The sequence below is a fragment of the Chionomys nivalis genome, chromosome 14, assembly GCF_950005125.1.
Source record: "Chionomys nivalis chromosome 14, mChiNiv1.1, whole genome shotgun sequence".
In the NCBI taxonomy this organism is placed as follows: domain Eukaryota; kingdom Metazoa; phylum Chordata; class Mammalia; order Rodentia; family Cricetidae; genus Chionomys; species Chionomys nivalis.
The window spans coordinates 355893-374607 of record NC_080099.1 but is presented as its reverse complement, the minus strand read 5'-3'; the positions used below and the strand labels follow the sequence as shown (position 1 = coordinate 374607).

The 18715-nt window shown below is 35.6% G+C and overlaps 1 protein-coding gene across 1 annotated transcript in view; it reads left to right on the top strand.

Moving 5' to 3' along the window:
* Window positions 1-552: 552 nt before the first annotated feature.
* Window positions 553-18715, top strand: part of Tmx3 (thioredoxin related transmembrane protein 3) — a 36987-nt gene continuing 18824 nt past the window's right edge. The window contains exons 1-8 of the mRNA XM_057788912.1: window positions 553-756; window positions 1761-1815; window positions 4860-4899; window positions 6751-6874; window positions 12129-12174; window positions 13399-13479; window positions 16773-16872; window positions 17523-17600. Coding sequence (XP_057644895.1) covers window positions 690-756; window positions 1761-1815; window positions 4860-4899; window positions 6751-6874; window positions 12129-12174; window positions 13399-13479; window positions 16773-16872; window positions 17523-17600 — 591 coding nt within the window. The 5' untranslated portion in view covers window positions 553-689. The remainder of the gene's footprint in view (window positions 757-1760; window positions 1816-4859; window positions 4900-6750; window positions 6875-12128; window positions 12175-13398; window positions 13480-16772; window positions 16873-17522; window positions 17601-18715) is intronic.

The window sequence follows — 18715 nt, the reverse complement described above, 5'->3', positions numbered from 1 at the left end:
TTTTTAGTTTCCTAAATTTCAATTAACTTATTGTCCTAGAGTTTCTAGTGCTGCAACAAAACATCATGACCAAAAATCAAGTTGGGGAAAGAAATGGTTTATTTGTCTTACACTTCCACAATGATATTCATCACTGAAGGAAGTCAAGGGAAGGAATTCAAACAGGGTATGAATCTGGAGGCAGGTGCAGAATTAGAGCACGATCTCCCACCTCTTTGTGTACTATCAGAGTACAGGCGCGTTCGCCGGACTTTAGTGGCAAGTTTAAAACGTGTGACAAAACTCAAGCTCGCAGTGCATGTCGGACCCGACCTCACCTCCACTAAATTCGCAATGCTACACGTGCACTTCTATAAGAGTCCTATGGCACACTCGCTCGGTCTAAGAAGAACTGCGCACGTAATCCCACCCTCTTCAGAGATCTGAGCGGGCGAAGGCTCCGTGGGAATCCGAATGCGCATGCGTACTGCTCCGGCGCATGCGTCGCAACCCGCGCATGCTCAGATGCTCCCACCGCCGGGCTACTGGGGGCCTGAGGAAGGCTACCCCGCCCCGTCCCGCCCAACCCCGCCCCGTCCCTGGCGGCTCGAAGCGCTCTTGCCTGCCGGGTCGTCCTCACTTCTCTTTCCCACAGGCTGGCGCCTGTCCCTTGCGTTTCTGAGTCTCTGCTCGCGCACGTCGCGGGATCCATGCCGCAATCCATGGCCAGGCCTACGGGGCTGAGGAGATGGGCGACCTCCCGGCTCTTCGCTGCCGGTGAGGAGCGAGAGGAGCGAGCGGTGGGAGGTTGTGCTGGGGATGAAGCCGAGCTGGGTTGGGGCTGCGCCGCGGGGAACCTAGGACGTCAGTGGGCCCTGGCTTCCTCAGCGGAACTATCTGCCTTCCGATGCCCGAAGGGTACAGCACTACCTACTGTGCAAACAGGAAGTTTCCTTGACTCCACTAATAAGACTGAGGATGTTGAGCCCCAACTTGGCATAGGTTCTGAGTCTAAAAACGGGATGATGCCTAAGGACAGATTTTGGACAGATAGCCAAGACTGTGTTGTGAAGAGAGACCCAATGTCTTTTAAGGTGTCAGCATGGAGCCGGGCGGTGGTGGCGTACGCCTTTAATCCCAGCACTCGGGAGGCAGAGGCAGGCGGATCTCTGTGAGTTTGAGACCAGCCTGGTCTACAAGAGCTAGTTCCAGGACAGGCTCCAAAACCACAGAGAAACCCTGTCTCGAAAAACAAAACAAAACAAAACAAAAAAAAAGGTGTCAGCATGGAATATTTGGGTTCTCTGTGGTTCACCCGACTTAGCCACCAATTTCGATACCCGTGTGAGCCAGGCATTGCCCTGTAATAAGTGCTATAACTGGAGCCCAGTTTTGTCATATTCTACCTATTTTAGGGAATTGCAGTTGGACTTTGTACCAAGGGGATAAATGCTACTAGAGAAAAAGAAAATTATTTTTATCTCTAGGCCAGAAAATTAGGTTAGCGAGAAGAAAAAATAAAGCGAGTGGAAATATGCAACTATGTATTATGTGTACTTACCTACATAGTGCTTGCCCTTTGCAATATGAGTGAATGCATTGTAAATCTTAATGAGTGAATGAACTACTTTTGCTTTTGTGTCGCTTAATACCTTGTAATGGTGAGCTTTTTGGTAAATAGTAATAAATAAATAAATTAAACTAACATTTTATAGGCAATTTAGACTTAAGGTAAAAACAAAGTGATAAATCATTTATCTTCTATATTTTGTCCTTTCCAGTTATTTTACTTGACCTGGCTGTCTGTAAAGGATTTGTAGAAGATCTAAATGAATCGTGAGTATACATATATGTGTAAAATACTATTATATACTATTTAACATCATCTAACTCAGATGGCCGTGCAAACTTCTGCACAGGAATCTCATTTTTTTAAATAATAGGTGCAGTGGTGACTGATGTTAACATATTGCCAATTTTGTTTCAGTTGTTTTAAGTTCCATTTACATGCAAAATTGAGGAGTGCACCAGCAAGTTTTGCTAAGTTATAAAGTGACAATCCAACCAATATTTCTATATTGCTTCTTTCTTTTAATTTAATCATACAGAGTGAGAGCTGAAATTCATGGTTTAATCTGTAGTATAACAGGTTTATTCGCAAGATCTTGCTCACACAGGAGGTGAAAAGTCTAACTTTATTGCAAAATTCAGGGTCAGTCTTTCTGCCTTGACTGCAGGGGATAATAATCTTTTCCCTGGCAGGCCACATGGGTGCCTTTCCTCACACCAAATTTGATGTATAACCAGTCTCTGGAGGGACTTGTAGTCAAGGACTCAGGCCTCCCATGCCAACCAAGCTCATAAATATACCAGCACTCCCAGCCTATTTGTTGAGTCATTATTGGCATCTTCACCTTTTTTATATACTTTACTACTAAAATGTTTTTGCTGAGGTCTTTAGCTTGGTCACTTTCCCATTTAGCGAGAGGCAGAAGTCTTTAAGACTTCTGTGCTTCTCATCAGTGAGATGGATATCTCTGTGCTACATCTGCTTGATGTTTGTATGGTACTGTTTCATAACAGGAACAAACGATACCCATCCAAGGAGTTACCATTTTTTTTTTAATCCCTCATATCTTTCACTGTTAACAGTAGATCAATCAGGACTTGTTACTTCCAGGTTTGTGTGTGTGTGTGTGGCGTGAATTTGTGTAGATGTTTGTAGTTTGTAGTGTGTGTGCACGTGTGAACACAACCTTTGCATGCATGTATAAAGGACAGACAATCACTGGAAGTCCTGCTTTACTGCTTTACGTCTTACTCCTTTGAGACAGGATCTTTCTCACTGAACCTGGTACTAGCCAGTATCTAGCAAGCCCCAGAAACTCTTCCTGTTTCAACCCCAGTGTACTGAAATTACAGGCATGGTAAAGGCTTTTTTGTGTGTGCTAGAATCTAAACCCAGGTCCTCCTTACACAGCAAACCCTCTTACCAACTGAACAAGTTTTGTAGACGGTTAATTTCAATTTTGTTCTTTGTCTCCATCAACCACCTTGGCACCTGACTGTATGACTGAATTGCTTTAGTCAGATCAGAGTAATGTGATCATTTGAATAAAGGTACTCTAATGGTACTACATTTCATATAGTAGGAAAGAAAGATACTCTAATGGATTGGCAAGACGTATGAACATCTCATGGGTCCTAGTCATAGCAATGGGCCATGTGGGTATGTTTGAAGATTGTTTATAGAAAATGGTTTTTGAGGAAAACTCTGATATCAAGAAAGTAGCTTTTTTTAACTCAATGGTGCCTTGCAGGGCATGTCACTATCAACCACCTTTTCACTCTCTTTTAATAATAAATAGTAACTCTGCCTGAGAAGAGTCTCACTTCTAGTAATCATTTTGCTGCTTATGTGAATGCTAACCTGAAAGACTCTTCTATTGGGAAATGTTAATGATAGAGAACCTTGCTTATTGGCTAAATGAGAAAAGTAAATTATATCTTGTAGTAGTGCCAGCAGATGTTATCACTCAGATCCACAAAATTCAGACATGATCCCAGACTGAGCATGGAATTTATTGTGAAAAAGCACCAAAACATATGAAAGAAAAAAGTGTCATTTCTCATATTCCAGTGAAAGCTAAAGATACCCCAGAAGGAGATTGCTGAAGCCCAAATTCATAACATTCCCACTAAATGGAATATGCTGCACCCTTTGTGTTGTCTGTAATATTCCTTGGGACCTGACTTCCAGTGATGTCACTGAGTTTGCTTAGTCATCCCCATGCTTTGTGCTGACTTGACCCACTCTGTCTAGGTCATGGGTGCCATATTTGCTTCCTGTTGAGGTTGTCTAGGAGCGATGCATCTCATGGTAACTGGTCCTGGAGTTTTGAATTAGCCTATACTCAGTTGACTTATTCGGGAGTATACAATTAAGTCCTATGCTGTGTCACACTAACCCGCAGGACTAGGTGAGTGTTAAGATGCACAGTTAAAGGACAATCCTAACTTAGCTGATGGCATTTTACAAGTTTATTATAGCCTGAAATATGAATCTCAGACCTTTGATCCCATTACAGCAATTCTGGATTTGCTGCATTTCACGAATATTTTATGAGAACAACATTCTTTACCAGGAAATGATGGAACTCCTAAAATCCACACTCTTAATACAAACCAGAGACATATCTTGTTAACAGAGTTTCCTATGAATATCCTTAGGCCACTGCATTAAATTTCTTGCGTGAATTTAATATGGAATACAGAAAAGAAGAGCTTAGGAAACACATCACATCCCTCAGTACTCATGGAGGGAGATTAGTTCCAGGATTTTCTGTAGATAGCAAAGTCTGGATGCTTAAGTACATTATATATATAATAGCTTATTTGCATATATCTGTACACATCTGTGTATTTTAGTTCATCCCTAGGTTTTTTTTGGTAACACCTAACAAAGCATAATGTAAATACTTTTGCTGTATTGTTAATGTAATAAAGACAAGAAAAGTAAAAAGCAGTACTTGTTCAGAATAGAGAAGCCCGTTCCTCAAGTGGAATATCAAAGGAAACAGACTACATTTGTGGTTTTTACCCATATTCTCCTTTCTTTTGTTGGAGTTTTTCAGTTCTTTAGACAGTTTTCAATTTTAATTCTTAAAGTGCTTGCTGGGTAGGAAAAGATTTAGTAGTTACTGAGTAAAATTTTTATATGAAACTTAGAAGATTTGTTCTGTGTTCTTTTATTGATCAGTTCAATATTCTTAAGTTGCACATTTGTAAATTATACTAGTTATTGTAATAAATACTATTGGTAGGGATATTGTTTGTGAACATAAATAAAAAATCAGATTTATTTTTCCTTTTGTTTTTAGATTTAAAGATAATCGAAAAGATGACATTTGGCTTGTTGATGTAAGTATGTAAATTTAAGTATCATTTTTGATCTCTTCTATGCAGAAAAACCAATTTGTTTTCTCAGATATTGCTACTTTCATTTCCCTCGTATGTATGTGTGTGTGGTGTTTGTGCATGTATGCGTGGGTATTTCTAAATGTGTGCATTCACTTATGCATGCAAATGTTTATGGTGTATATCTGTGCCTGTGAAGGCTGGAAATTGACACTGTGTCTTCTTCAGTTGCTGAACACCTTGTATAATGTGAAGCAGGCTCTCTCACTGATCCCAGATGGAAATCAAAATTTTCTCTGTTTTGGTTAAGTGTCTTGCTCTGGGGATTCCCCATCTCTTTCTCTTATGGACCATGATATGTTCTTGTTGCATGTAGCCACCTGGGTTGTACTTGTGTTTTGGTGCTCCAAATTCTGGTCCTTAGAAATGCATGGCAAAAGCTGGGCGGTGGTGGCACATACTTTTAATCCCAGCACTCGGGAGGCAGAGGCAGCTAGATCTATGTGAGTTCAAGGCCAGCCAGGTCTACAAGAGCTAGTTCCAGGACAGGCTCCAAAACTACCAGAGAAACCCTGTCTCAAAAAAAAAAAAAAAAGAAGAAGAGGAGGAGGAGGAAATGATGACGACAACGACATGCATGGCACCTCTTTACCCTCTCAGCTATATTCCTACCCCTACTTTCAAGATTCTGGCAAAGGAATTTATTTTGATAAAATTCTGGGAGTAAGGTCACATTTTTTGAGGAAGTTGGGGCCATTTCTTACAACGAAATTGTAGATTATATCTTAAGGAGATTACTTTATGATTTCAGTATAGACTTTACCCTTGTTTCTTCATTTTTTAAGAGATTGAGTTATAATAATATACAGTAATGCCAAACATGCTTCATCCCAATACTGAGCAAAATTAAGTTTGAGTGTTTGCTTTAACATGTATCAGTGGGAAAAAAGTATAGCCCACAAAGTGAAACAAGAGAGCAGAGTTAATGATTGTTGGGAGTGGAAAATAGAGCCTGAAAATCTGCTGCTTAAGTCTTCCTCCTTTTATTTATGTTTAAACATTTCCATGGAATCACCTTGAAAAATAAGTCTCATTTAATGAAAATACATAAATATTGTGTTAATACCATATAAATAGAATACCTAATTGAATTCTGTTTGATTCTGAAATATGAAGGGCAGTGGTTGTAATCAAACTGACTTGTCCCTGTGTCAAATCTCTCAATGATCATGCAAAATCCTGCCAGTGAAAACAGTAGAACTCAGCAAATGTATCTACCTCTGTGTTAATTTTTTGTACTAGAAACAGATGTTTTCCATGAACACAGATTGAATGTGGTATGGTGCATGCATGTTTGTTTAGTAGTTTTATCTTATGTAGAACATAAACACATTTGCACAGAATTAAAGATTTTTTTTTTTTTTTTTTTTTTTTGGTTTTTCGAGACAGGGTTTCTCTAGCTTTGGAGCCTGTCCTGGAACTCCCTTTGTAGCCCAGGGTGGCCTCGAACTCCCAGAGATCCTCCTGCCTCTGCCTCCCGAGTGCTGGGATTAAAGGCATGCACCACCACCGCCCGGCCAGAATTAAAGATTTTGAACCAATCATGATTCTATTCTAAATAGGTATCGATAGTCAATTAAAATGAAATTAAAATATTAGTTTTGAGGTATGCCCTAAGAGGTAAGCGATCTAGATTCATGCGTTTTTTTTTATTTTGTTATATTGCAACTTAAAAAACTATCTTGTCTGAAATAGATTAGTAATTAGATTGCTTAAATAAATTCTTTGAAAATTAAGGTTGAGCTTCATAGTGGTACAAGGTTTTAGTGTATTTTTTTTTTTCTTTTTGTGTAGTTTTATGCACCCTGGTGTGGCCATTGTAAAAAACTGGAACCAATTTGGAATGAAGTTGGATTTGAAATGAAAAGCATTGGTTCTCCAGTTAAAGTTGGAAAAATGGATGCTACTTCATACTCTAGTAAGCTCATAGTTAATTATTCTGTTATTTTATTAATGGAAATATTTTAATTATAGCATTCAGGGTAAGTAGAGGAGATGCTTTATCATGGAAAGTTATCTTATTAAGCTAAGACTATATACTTAGAGTTAAACAAAATTACCATTAAAATTTTAATACACTGTATGTGCTAATCTTAAGCATAGCATAGATATGCAAGTCATTGTTTGCTCCTAGTTGAGTCTACATTGATAATCTTATAGGAGGCAACTACAGAAAAGTTGAATTTGTAAGTGTAAGCTGAGGAAGCATAATATGGAAAAAACTAGGTACTTACAAAATGAGTTGAGTTAGGAAAAATATAAATGAAGATTAGAAAGGTACTGAAAGTTGAAAATGAAATTTGTGAGTTGGTACAGAGAACTGAATGATGCTGAGACGAGTATATGGCACCTCATAGGCCAAATTTGTTCTGCTGCTTTGTTTTGTAAATAGAATTATTGAACTATTGCTACAGTCATTTGTGTATTGTTATCTAGACTATTTTCATGCTCCATTATCAAAACTGAATTGTGACAGAACTACATATTCCCATAACCTAAAATATTTGCTATCTACCATTTCAGAAAATCTTTACTAGCAAGTGTCTTAAGGAAAATAATAAAAGAAGAAGTTAAGTTTACGGAAGTATGGGATGTCATATCAATTTGGAAAGAGTATAGCTTCAGAGAAAATAATAATGCTTTTGTTTGCAGTAGTGGGAATTCTTCTAAAGGCCCTAAACTTTGGCTTTATTGGTAAACATTTAGTTGTGTTATTTCTTTTACTGGCTGTTTTGAACTTTGAATGATGTGGCATATGTTAAATCCTTCATATTCAATAAGATTGGTTTCCTTGTCTTTTACTTCTGAAAGTAGAAGTATGCTATGTGGCAATATAGCACAATATAGTTTTAAAGACTTACAGTCTTACAAAAATGGGACAAAATCTTTCCCTGTCTAAAGACTGGCTTAGAACTTTCTATGAAATCTGTAGACTCATATCAGTATCCCTCCTCAGTCTCCCAAGTACTAGGATTACAAGTATGAATCAACACATCCTGCTACTTACTGTGCTTTTTTTCTTTTTTCGGGAAGCTAAGTATATGTTCTAGGTTGTACTTTACGTCAAGACAGACCCATGTTTTTTAATTTCAACTCTTATGCTCTACTTTGTGGCTTTGGGTAGGCTACTTAACCAAGTTTTAGTTATTGAATCTGTAAGGGACCAATAATCTTAAAGATGGAGACAATTGTATAATGCTTCATACTTAAAACCCCTTGGTGCAATGGCTAGTACATACAGAAGGTACCATATTGTTAAGAGTTTCCCAAGTGAGAAAGTGTTATACATTTTATCATTTGTCAATTGAGAGAGATTACAATAGAGGGAAAGCAAATGACTTGATAAAAATGTTTTGGGCTAAAACTTATGAGATCAAAGAGAATAACAATACATACATGAAGATTATCTATGTGAGCTTTCATATTTATTCTGTGTAGGATGCTAGGAGCTCAGAATTGAATGAAAACAGCAGAACTGTGAAAATATGGTAGTAAATGCTGGTAGTATTTATGGTAATAAATATATGGTAGTAAAATATGGTAGAAAAATGCTGGTAGTCATTTGCAAGGCTGAAGTTACAGATGGGATAGATTGCCATTGTAATCCTTAGTATACTTTGTTAAAAATGAGGCCACTTGTTGGTTCCTGGTTGCTCAGTCCCGAAATAATCACACAGAAACTATATTATTTAAATCACTGCTTGGTCCATTAGCTCTAGCTTCTTATTGGTTAACTCTTCTTAATTTAACCCATTTCTAGTAATCTGTGTATTGCCATGTAACTGTGGCTTACCAGGTAAAGTTCCCAGTGCTTATCTCCTTCAGGGGCTACATAGCTTCTCCCTGACTCTGCCTTCTTTATCCCAGCATTCAGTTTAGTTTTCCCAGCCTACCTAAATTCAACCATATCAGGCCGAGCCAGTTTCTTTATTCATTAACCAATAAAAGCAACACATAAACAGAAAGACCTCCCACACCAGTATTTGCTGAGCTGTATATCTCCACTGCTGTATGGCAAAGCATATTGTTTAGTTTTTTGTTTATGTTCACGATGTCAGCTAGCCCAAGTCTGCAATCTTTCAGATTACTGATGTTAATGAATCAGTGATCTAGAATGTAGTTGAGTTGTTAGAGTTGGAATTCCTAAATGAGATAAGAGGACTGACAGACCGCTGTTGAGGAGAGGGAGAATGTTTGGGCTAGTATATTTGAATTAGTTTTTAACTGTATTAGAAGAAGGAGTTGTAGAGATGGCTCTGGTTGAGAATGCTTGCTACAGTTGCAGAGGACCTGGATTTTGTTCCCAGCACTCGTATGTGACTTACAACCATCCTGAACTCCAGCTTCAGAGACTCTGACAGCATTCTTCTAGCCCTGAAAGCATTGTACACATATGGTACATGAAAGCATCCATGTTGTGATATATTGTGCACATTCATACGTGAAGGCAAAACACTTAAAAAATAAAATAAAACAAATAAATATAAAAGGAAAATAATGTTAAAGAAGTTTTTACATTCAGTGATTACCAACTGTGAGTAGTTACATCTTGATTATATCCGCAGCCATGCATATTTACTCATCTCACATACTTATTTATGGATATACTCATTCACTGAATAAGATATCATTTTCTATCTATTTATGAACTCACATTCCATTCTTTGGAGACTATTGAAAAGCTCACAAGTTTCATTTGGCCAGGAAATACTTATAGCCTATTAGAGAGAGAAGGAGGAATAAATTATTAAGTGCAAAAAAGTCTGGAAAAATGGCAGATTCATTGATCACTTGAATCATTTAGTGGAAAATAGAATAGCTATATTAAGAAGTTACTGGGAAAACACATACATATAATTTATATAATGCATTTAAACTGGAAATATCATAAAGATAAACTATAGTGCCTCTGTGATATTTACATTAACTCAAAGCTTGCAGTATCTGATCCCTTGATATTTAAATTTTGTATTCTTTAAGTGACTCTATTAAAGGAGTTCTGAGATTAGAAAAAATAACCAAAATAAGGGCTAGAAATGTTCCTCAATGGTAAAGCACTTCCTTGGGATGTATAAAGCCAAAAAGTTTGGTTATAGTTCAGGTGAAAAAATGTTTAAGTTGAGGAACTATAAAGTAGAATATTTTGATATGTAATTACATAGTTTGGGTTTGATTTCAAAGAGGACCATTCCAAACAGTCAAGTATAGAAAAATTGTCTAAGATTGACAGTAGCTTACTCTTAGCTGTAATTGTGGCAGAAACAAATGTCGTCAGGCTCAATAAAACAAATCCCAATGGATAGGACTTTTGAACAGGAATTTTGAAACTGTGGTTTATTTTTTTCTGTGTTGAAATTGCACCAAATATTTTTGATGCCATTTTAATTAATAATTAGTCAACCAAATTTTATAAAATCTGCACAGAGATCCGTTCTTCCTGGAATGAATACTAAGAATATTTTTCATTTGGAAGTTAAATCATATAGTTTCCTCTATCATAGTGAGTTTATTTCTATTCTGGAGCCCCTAAAACTCTGCTTACTGCACCATTCCAATTTTTTGTTTTTGTTAAAGGATTAGTTTTGAAAATTTCCTTTCTAGGTCACAAATTCTTTTGAATCTGTGACTGTAATTGATGGTTTTTCAAACTTGTATTATTGACATTTTAGACCAGCTATTTCTGGTTTTTTTTTTTTTTGGGTTTTGTTTTATTGTTGTTGTTTGTGCTATATAAGTTATTTTCCATGTATTTTTGGAATTTTTAGCAGCACCATATCTCTGACTTCTCTAGATTAAAGAAAGATTCCTACACATCCCAGTTCTTCCTCCTATGCCCATATGTAAATTAAAAGTTTCCTAAGAGTCATTATTTGTGCCCTTTTCATGTTGGTCATATGGTAACAAGAAGTATGAAAAAAATAGTATTTTTTTAGCTAACTCCACCTCCCTTTTCAGTTCATAGATATTAACAGAAGGTAAATAAGCAAAGTGAAAAAAATAATCTCACATGTCAAAATTAGATGCCAAGTTAGGCCCGGAATCTTCTATGAAGGGATTAATAACAAGTTTGTATGTGAATCATTTTTCTTTAATGTTAGAAGAAAAGCAAGTCTATCAGACTGAGTTTCTACTTCACTCTTGCCTCCTAATTGATATTTTCACCCAAATAATATTCCAAGTGTTCAAAAGTTATGTTTTATGTGAGAATGGACAAGTTTTTCCTCACACAAAATTATTCTGAGCTACATTTAAAGGATTTTAAAGCCAGTTACAATATTCCACCTCAGTATATATTAGCATGTATACTGTGATGTGCAATTAGATATCACTTAGTAATGAGTTCAAGATCAGGGATCAGGAACTAGATCTTCAGTTGTGGAGTTCTGTGTGCTAGACTGTGTGCTAGAAATTTTCCTGTTTGTCTTCATTTAAAAATCCTTCTGAGCCAGGCGATGGTGGCGCACGCCTTTAATCCCAGCACTTGGGAGGCAGAGGCAGGCAGATCTCTTTGAGTTCGAGACCAGCCTGGTCTAAAAAGCTAGTTCCAGGACAGGCTCCAAAGCCACAGAAAAACCCTGTCTCGAAAAACAAAATAAAAACAAAAAAAAAAACAAACAAACAAAAAATCCTTCTGCACACTTCAGCTCATGAGTCTTTAGAATTTTAATTTGCTTGTGTGTCTGTGTGTGTACGGGAAGTATAGATCATAAAACTAGGAGAGGGACCATGAGAGGGAAAGAAGATAAGAGAAGAGGGAGGACAAAGTGTAATCATTGTTTTTTTTCCGATTAATTATGCATGCACACGTCATCCACACACACAGAGAGACATTCATTCACAGCACAGACAGAGACAGACACATTCACACACACAGAGACTCGAACCGCGAACCTCGGCACTGCAGGCGGCGCTCCAAACCTCTGAGCCAGCTCTCCGACGTAATCATTGTTTTGATAGTCACTTTTTATCTTTTCAAAGTATTTTCTGAAGTTCATATGTGAGATTATTAACTAATTATAATAAATTTTCATGTTTTTGTTCTAAGATTTTAATATTTAAAAACATTCACTTGGGTTTGTGTGAATGCACTTTTTTTTAAGTAAAATGCTCATGTTACCCAGTTTTCTCTGTTTAAAAAGAACTTAGAAATATTTATTCTTTTCCTTATCAAGGCATTGCTTCAGAATTTGGAGTTCGAGGTTATCCAACAATTAAGCTGTAAGTTGAGTGTTGTATATTTATGTGTATATTTTAAATAGTTTACTCTTTTTACAATTTATTTATTCTAGTACTTTCTTTGGAGGTTGTAAGTTTGTGTTTTTAAACCAATTGTGTGATCAAAGGTGAGAGGCTCTATATGTGTGTGAGGTGTACAGCTAAGTGAGTAACTGTATTCTGAGTGCTTGCTGTATATTATGCATTTACAGAACGAGGTATACATTCATAAATTATGAAAGGTCTCCTGAAGGACCACATTATATATTCTGCTTTGCATCCGCTAATCACATGAAACAGATTTCATTCTTGTATATTTAAAGAGACTTACTTCATTAGAGAAAAAAGAAATCAAGAAAAGGAAAATTGATAGATGTTAATTTTAATAGATGAGTATTTATCAAGTCTCGTAGAGAATTTAAGCTGTAAAAATGATATGGTGATTCTAAAGGAAATTGTTTTATAATGATTTTGCTACATTTTGCTATTTTCATTGACCTTATTTTGGCATTATGAGTAGCTAAGCTTTCTTTTCAAAGTTATATTTATAAGTAAGCTAGCTTCCCCCAATACTTTAAAACCTCAGATTTTACAATTTTAAGTAAGTATATTATTCTGGGGTTTTTTATTGATATTTTTCTTTTGTTTTTGAAAATGTTACAGTGTGTGTTAATGACCCTTTCTCTTTGTTATTAGGAGTTCTGTTTTGCTTATTAGTTGTTTTTTTCCTGTACAGTTGATTAGATATAAATTTATTTATTAACAGATTTCTTGGAAGATAATCTATGTTTTAGGAAAGCCATTTTTATTTCTGATTTATGATGAATATTGGAGAATTTATCAAGTAATTTGTATTATATTGGTGAAAATGAGCTTTGCTACCATTCTAGTTCCTTTTTTTTTTTACTGCTTGATCGAGCGTCTAATTAAAACTACTCTGACTTAAGCCCTTTACTGTAAATGTGCAAATTACTCACTTTTTTTAGACAGTGCATACTAAAACTCAATACCACAGAGTAAAATGTATTCCTCTTGTGTGAGTGAAGTATATTCTTATGCATCTTAAGGTGCTGTTTATCAGAAGACAGTTGCATATTGTTTTACACAAGTGTGCTTCTTGTAAAGTTTCCCCTTATTTGGCATTTTGTGCATTTTAAGTTTATATTTCAGTAAATTATGATTGAGATTAAAAATGAAGAAAGTTAATTTCCAATTTTTATTTTTAAGATTGAAGGGGGACTTGGCATATAATTACAGAGGACCACGGACTAAAGATGATATAATTGAGTTTGCTCACAGAGTGTCTGGGTAAGTTGAAAAACCTTTAATATGTGAATTTAATATTTGAAAGAAAATATATTTTAGTAGACCACATTGGAATGCATATTTTAGATACAAATGTGTTGTATACATGTATGAAACAACCTAAGGTTTTATAGCATATGCAGTGAAATTCTGTAAAGATATATCGTATTTTGTAATATATGTTAATTTTGTGTTTAAGGCCATTTTATGTTTAAAAGAATCGTTTTTTTCCTCCAGTGAATTTTAATACATTTTCAAATTTTTTATTATAACAATCTTTTTTATTTATAAAAGACATCCTAAGCTAACCCTGACACCACCCTCAAGGGATGCTTGAAGTGGTGCCTACTACCAGACCATATGAACGTGCTCTATTTCTTTCTCTCAAAATATCTTGTAAAGAAACACTTGAATTCCTTTCTTTAGTATCTGTATTTCCAGTATCACTAACTTCTGTACTTTGGGTCCTTCATTAAACAAAGTAAGAATTACTTACACTTAACTCGTGCAGTTCCTTCATAAGTCAGTCTGGTGACTCAAAAGGCTGTAGAATTGCTGCTAATGGGCAGGTCTTGTATACACCATGCTGATGGAGAAGGGTCATTTGTCTATTGGTTAAGGTCATTTGTCTATCTGTTGCTTTCATTGATTAATTAATAAAGAAACTGCTTGGCCTTTGATAGGACAGAAAATTAGGTAGGCGGAGTAAACAGAACAGAATGCTGGGAGAAAGAAGCCGAGTGAGGCAGTAGCCATGATTCTCCCACTCCAGACAGACGCAGGTTAAGATCTTTCCTGGTAAGCCACCTTGTGGTGTTACACAGATTATTAGAAATGGGTTAGATCAATATGTAAGAGCTAGCCAATAAGAGGTTATAACTAATGGGCCAGGCAGTGTTTAAAAGAATATAGTTTCCGTGTAATTATTTCTGGTAAAGCTAGCCATGTGGAGCTGGGCGGGAATGCAGCCCACCTCCCCTATTACAGCACCATGCATACACTGATCGAAGAGATGATTCACTGGCTTTCTATCTATGTACCTTTGAGGGAAAATAGTATAGAGTAGGGTTTCATAATACTCAGAGCAGTGCACAATTTAATTTATGGACTGTTTCCTGTGAAAGCTTGTATTTAGTACTATCAGACCATAGTTGCGAAGGGTAATTGGAAACATGGGAAATGAAATGGGGAGGATTACTCTAACAATTTTTTGAATCTTAACTTTTAAATATATTTTTCTTATGTAGTAATGCCTTATATCAACTTTGATTTCTTTTTCTCTAATTTCAGAATCTTAAGAGAAGCCCAGAATGTTCTTATTCTGATAGTCTTGGGATTCTATCCCTAGTTTGTGGTTCTGAAAATATTTTTTAGATTCACCTAAATTAATTTTTTTTTTACCATCATATTTTTTATGCCATCTGCAAAGTGATCTGACAGTATGTGTTTATCAGATGATATAGTTAGAACCCAGTGAGCCATTTGCATTGAATGACAAATATTTGACCTATTGCTGGTCAGGAAGTAGATCCTTTCACAAGCAATTCTTACTAATTTAAATGTGATTCTTAAAAAAAGTCTGAGCCGGGCGATGGTGGCGCACGCCTTTAATCCCAGCACTCGGGAGGCAGAGGCAGGCGGATCTCTGTGAGTTCCAGACCAGCCTGGTCTACAGAGCTAGTTCCAGGACAGGCTCCAAAGCCACAGAGAAACCCTGTCTCGAAAAACCAAAAAAAAAAAAAAAAAAAAAAAAAAAGTCTATACCTTGCTAAGGTGTAGAGAATATCAGTGTTTATAATTATATTTATGTGTTTCTCTTTTGAAGAACATTTGTCAAGATTAATCTATATTGCCTTTAAAGTTCTAGGCACTTTCATATTAGCTTGACAAGATAAATTATAAATAGCTTTAAGTTAAAACATGATAGTTTGTTGTATAAAATGATGCCTCAGAATATCTGTATAAATGCACAAAACTAAGAATAATTTATGTTAAAGTTTGTGATGCTTATATGTGTAATTTCCATTGTATTTTCTCATTGTGATTGCATATTTCTCTTCATTTACTTTGTGAATAAATTTTGAAATGGTTTTGTTGGAGATGAGTACTAGTGAGATGCACTTGAAACCCCCATGACTTCAGATAGCTTTATGTTTTGCAGTTATGTTAATTTTTCTTTAACTCTAAAAAGGAATTCTCCTGATGTGAGGGTGCCTCTGAAGTAGGGGAGATTTCATGACTCAGTTCTAATGTTGCATCACTTACTGGTTAATTATGAAGGATTGAAGCAGAAGCTAGGGAGAGTTATACAATGACCTTAAGAGCTGTGTGTTTGGAAAGTGTTTGCCTTTGCAAAATAGGTTCTGTTCATTTTGTAAGTTTTGAGTACTGAAAGTATGATAATCTATACCATATTTAAAAGAAAAAAGCATTTACTCATTTCTTAACTGTATTTTATAAGTGATATGTTTTATAATACTCTTTAGTATTGATGTATTCCTTTTTTTAAATGACTATGATAAATTCCATAGAAATATTTTCTCTTTGTATTATTGTATAACTATTGCTACATTTTATTTTTCTAAAAATAACTAATTGAAAGCTTGGGTCTTTGACCTCCATAGGGTACTTAAGAAGTATATAACTTTTAGATTAAATCATATTATATAAATTTTAATTCTTTTTATTTTGTTTTGTTTTTTGAGACAAGGTTTCTCTGTGTAACTTTGGAGCCTGTCCTGAAACTCTCTCTCTCTCTCTCTCTCTCTCTCTCTCTCTCTCTCTCTCTCTCTCTCTCTCTCTGTCTCTCTCTCTGGAGATCTGATTGGCCTTGAACTCACATAGATCCACCTACCTCTGCCTCCCAAATTCTGGGATTAAAGGCTTGCACTACCACCACCTGGCTAATTTTAGCTCTTGTTGACTCCTGGGATACTGTTTCATAATCTGTTTCTTTAAAACATGCTTTTGAAAAGGAAAATTTTTTCAGGTGAATTGTCTTGCTTTTAGTCAAGGTCTGTAAATAAATACTCATTGTGTCTTACTAATCAGAAATATTATTGATGTTTTTCTAAAGAGATATATTTGAAACTGCCAGATTTAATTCTGGGTATTACAATAAGCATTACTATGTATTACACAAGCACCATAGACTGAAATTTTACTTGAGTAGATTTGGGATATACTTAAGTGCAGATAAAACATTGCTAGCATTATAAATATTATCAGCTATCACATAATTGGTATGAATTGTGCACTGTCTTTAGTTCGTACCCATTTGTTTTCTTTTCAAATAGAGCTCTGATTCGGCCACTTCCAAGTCAACAAATGTTCGACCATGTACAGAAGAGGCATCGGGTATTTTTTGTTTATATTGGTGGAGAATCACCCTTGAAAGTATGAAGTTATCTTTTTTCCACATAAGCATACATATTGTAATTCTTTTTACTGTACAGTTATGATTTTATGAAAACTTGAAAGCAAAATATTTTAGCTTATCTAAATATTTTTCACAATGAAAATACTTTCTTTAATCTCCCTTACTAAATTGGCCATTATGAAATTGAGGTAAGTGAAAAATTTGAGAAAATATTCCCTGCCATAGTAATTTTTATGTAACTAACTTTATTATTTAATTTTTACATTTTTAAACACTTTAAGTGAAAGACTGGAAACTGCAGTGAAATGGTAACTTTGTAAAACAAAACACTGTGCCGAAGTTTCCTTAATGTATATGTGTTTCTGCATACCTTGCCTACTGTGATCACCATCATCATTATTCATCATTGTTAATCTGTTAATAACCTGAATCGACTTTGTGTTATAATTTATCAGTTCTCTTTGACGGGGAGGGTAGGAGCACTTAATTGCTGTGATTGTTTGTGGTCACAACAGTGTATTTTGTTTGGTTATATTTTCTCCTTTCACTGAAAGGTGACATGGTAAAAACTTCTTATACTGCTTATAAATAGCTTTGATTGTTAAATGAGAATCAAATTTTAATCTTTGATATTCAAGATATCTTTTTTCTGTTTGTATTATCATAGGAGAAATACATAGATGCTGCATCAGAATTAATTGTATATACATACTTCTTTTCTGCCTCAGAAGATGTGGTTCCTGAGGTAATATTTAATATCTGGTTTAATGACTAAAAATTACTCATAAGAATTAATATTTGATTTTATGTATCTGAGAAATTTTTACTATTGGTGTCAGATTATTTATAATTCATGAGCCAGTACATCCACAATCATGACATATAGAGACTGTCGTGTTTAGTAACTTTTTTCTCTATGAAATAACTGGTGAGCAGTGATATACATCAAACTCCAAAGATGCTTGTACGTATGCTGCAAATACAGTCTTCTCTTGTCCTTTCAAACACTATAGTAAATAAATATTACAGAAACAAATTTTCATTGATACTATCAAAGTAAATAGGTAGTTTGAGAGTTGGAATAGGTAAGGATGGACAACTTTTCTGCATTTCTTTGTCCAAAAACTAAAGGCAGGAAGAAAAGAAGAGAGGGAGGTCTCAGAGTAGAAAATATTTGAACTGAAAACTGCCTCATGTGGAAGAGCCTCACATAGGTCTATGAACAGAATATATCAGAAACAAGTAAGATAGATGCCCAGGATAAGAACATCTGAGGAACAGTGCAGTAGCCAGTACTGTGAGAAGGGAATAGAAGCAAGCAGAAAACAGATCCTGTCTTGGGCATTATAGTGTGTATAATAAAGTTGAACTTCATTTGAAAATACCAAGATCACAGTGAATTGAACAAGTGTGAAAGTAGGTCCAGAGATCAGTTGACCTTTGAGCTTGAGAGTCAATAAGAAAGCAGGGGAATATGAAATAACTTAAGAATGTTCACCTGAGCCGGGCGATGGTGGCGCACGCCTTTAATCCCAGCACTCGGGAGGCAGAGGCAGGCGGATCTCTGTGAGTTCGAGGCCAGCCTGGTCTACAAGAGCTAGTTCCAGGACAGGCTCTAAAACTACAGCGAAACCCTGTCTCCAAAAACAAAACAAAATAAAAAAATAAAAAAAAAAAAAGAATGTTCACCTGATACAGTGCTTCTCAAACTTTTTAATGCTGCAACTCTCATGTTATAGTAACACCCAACCATAAAATTATTTTCATTGCTACTTCATAACTAATTTTATTACAGTTATGAATTGTAATGTATATATCAGAAATGCAGAATATCTGATATGCTACCCCTGTCAAAGGGTA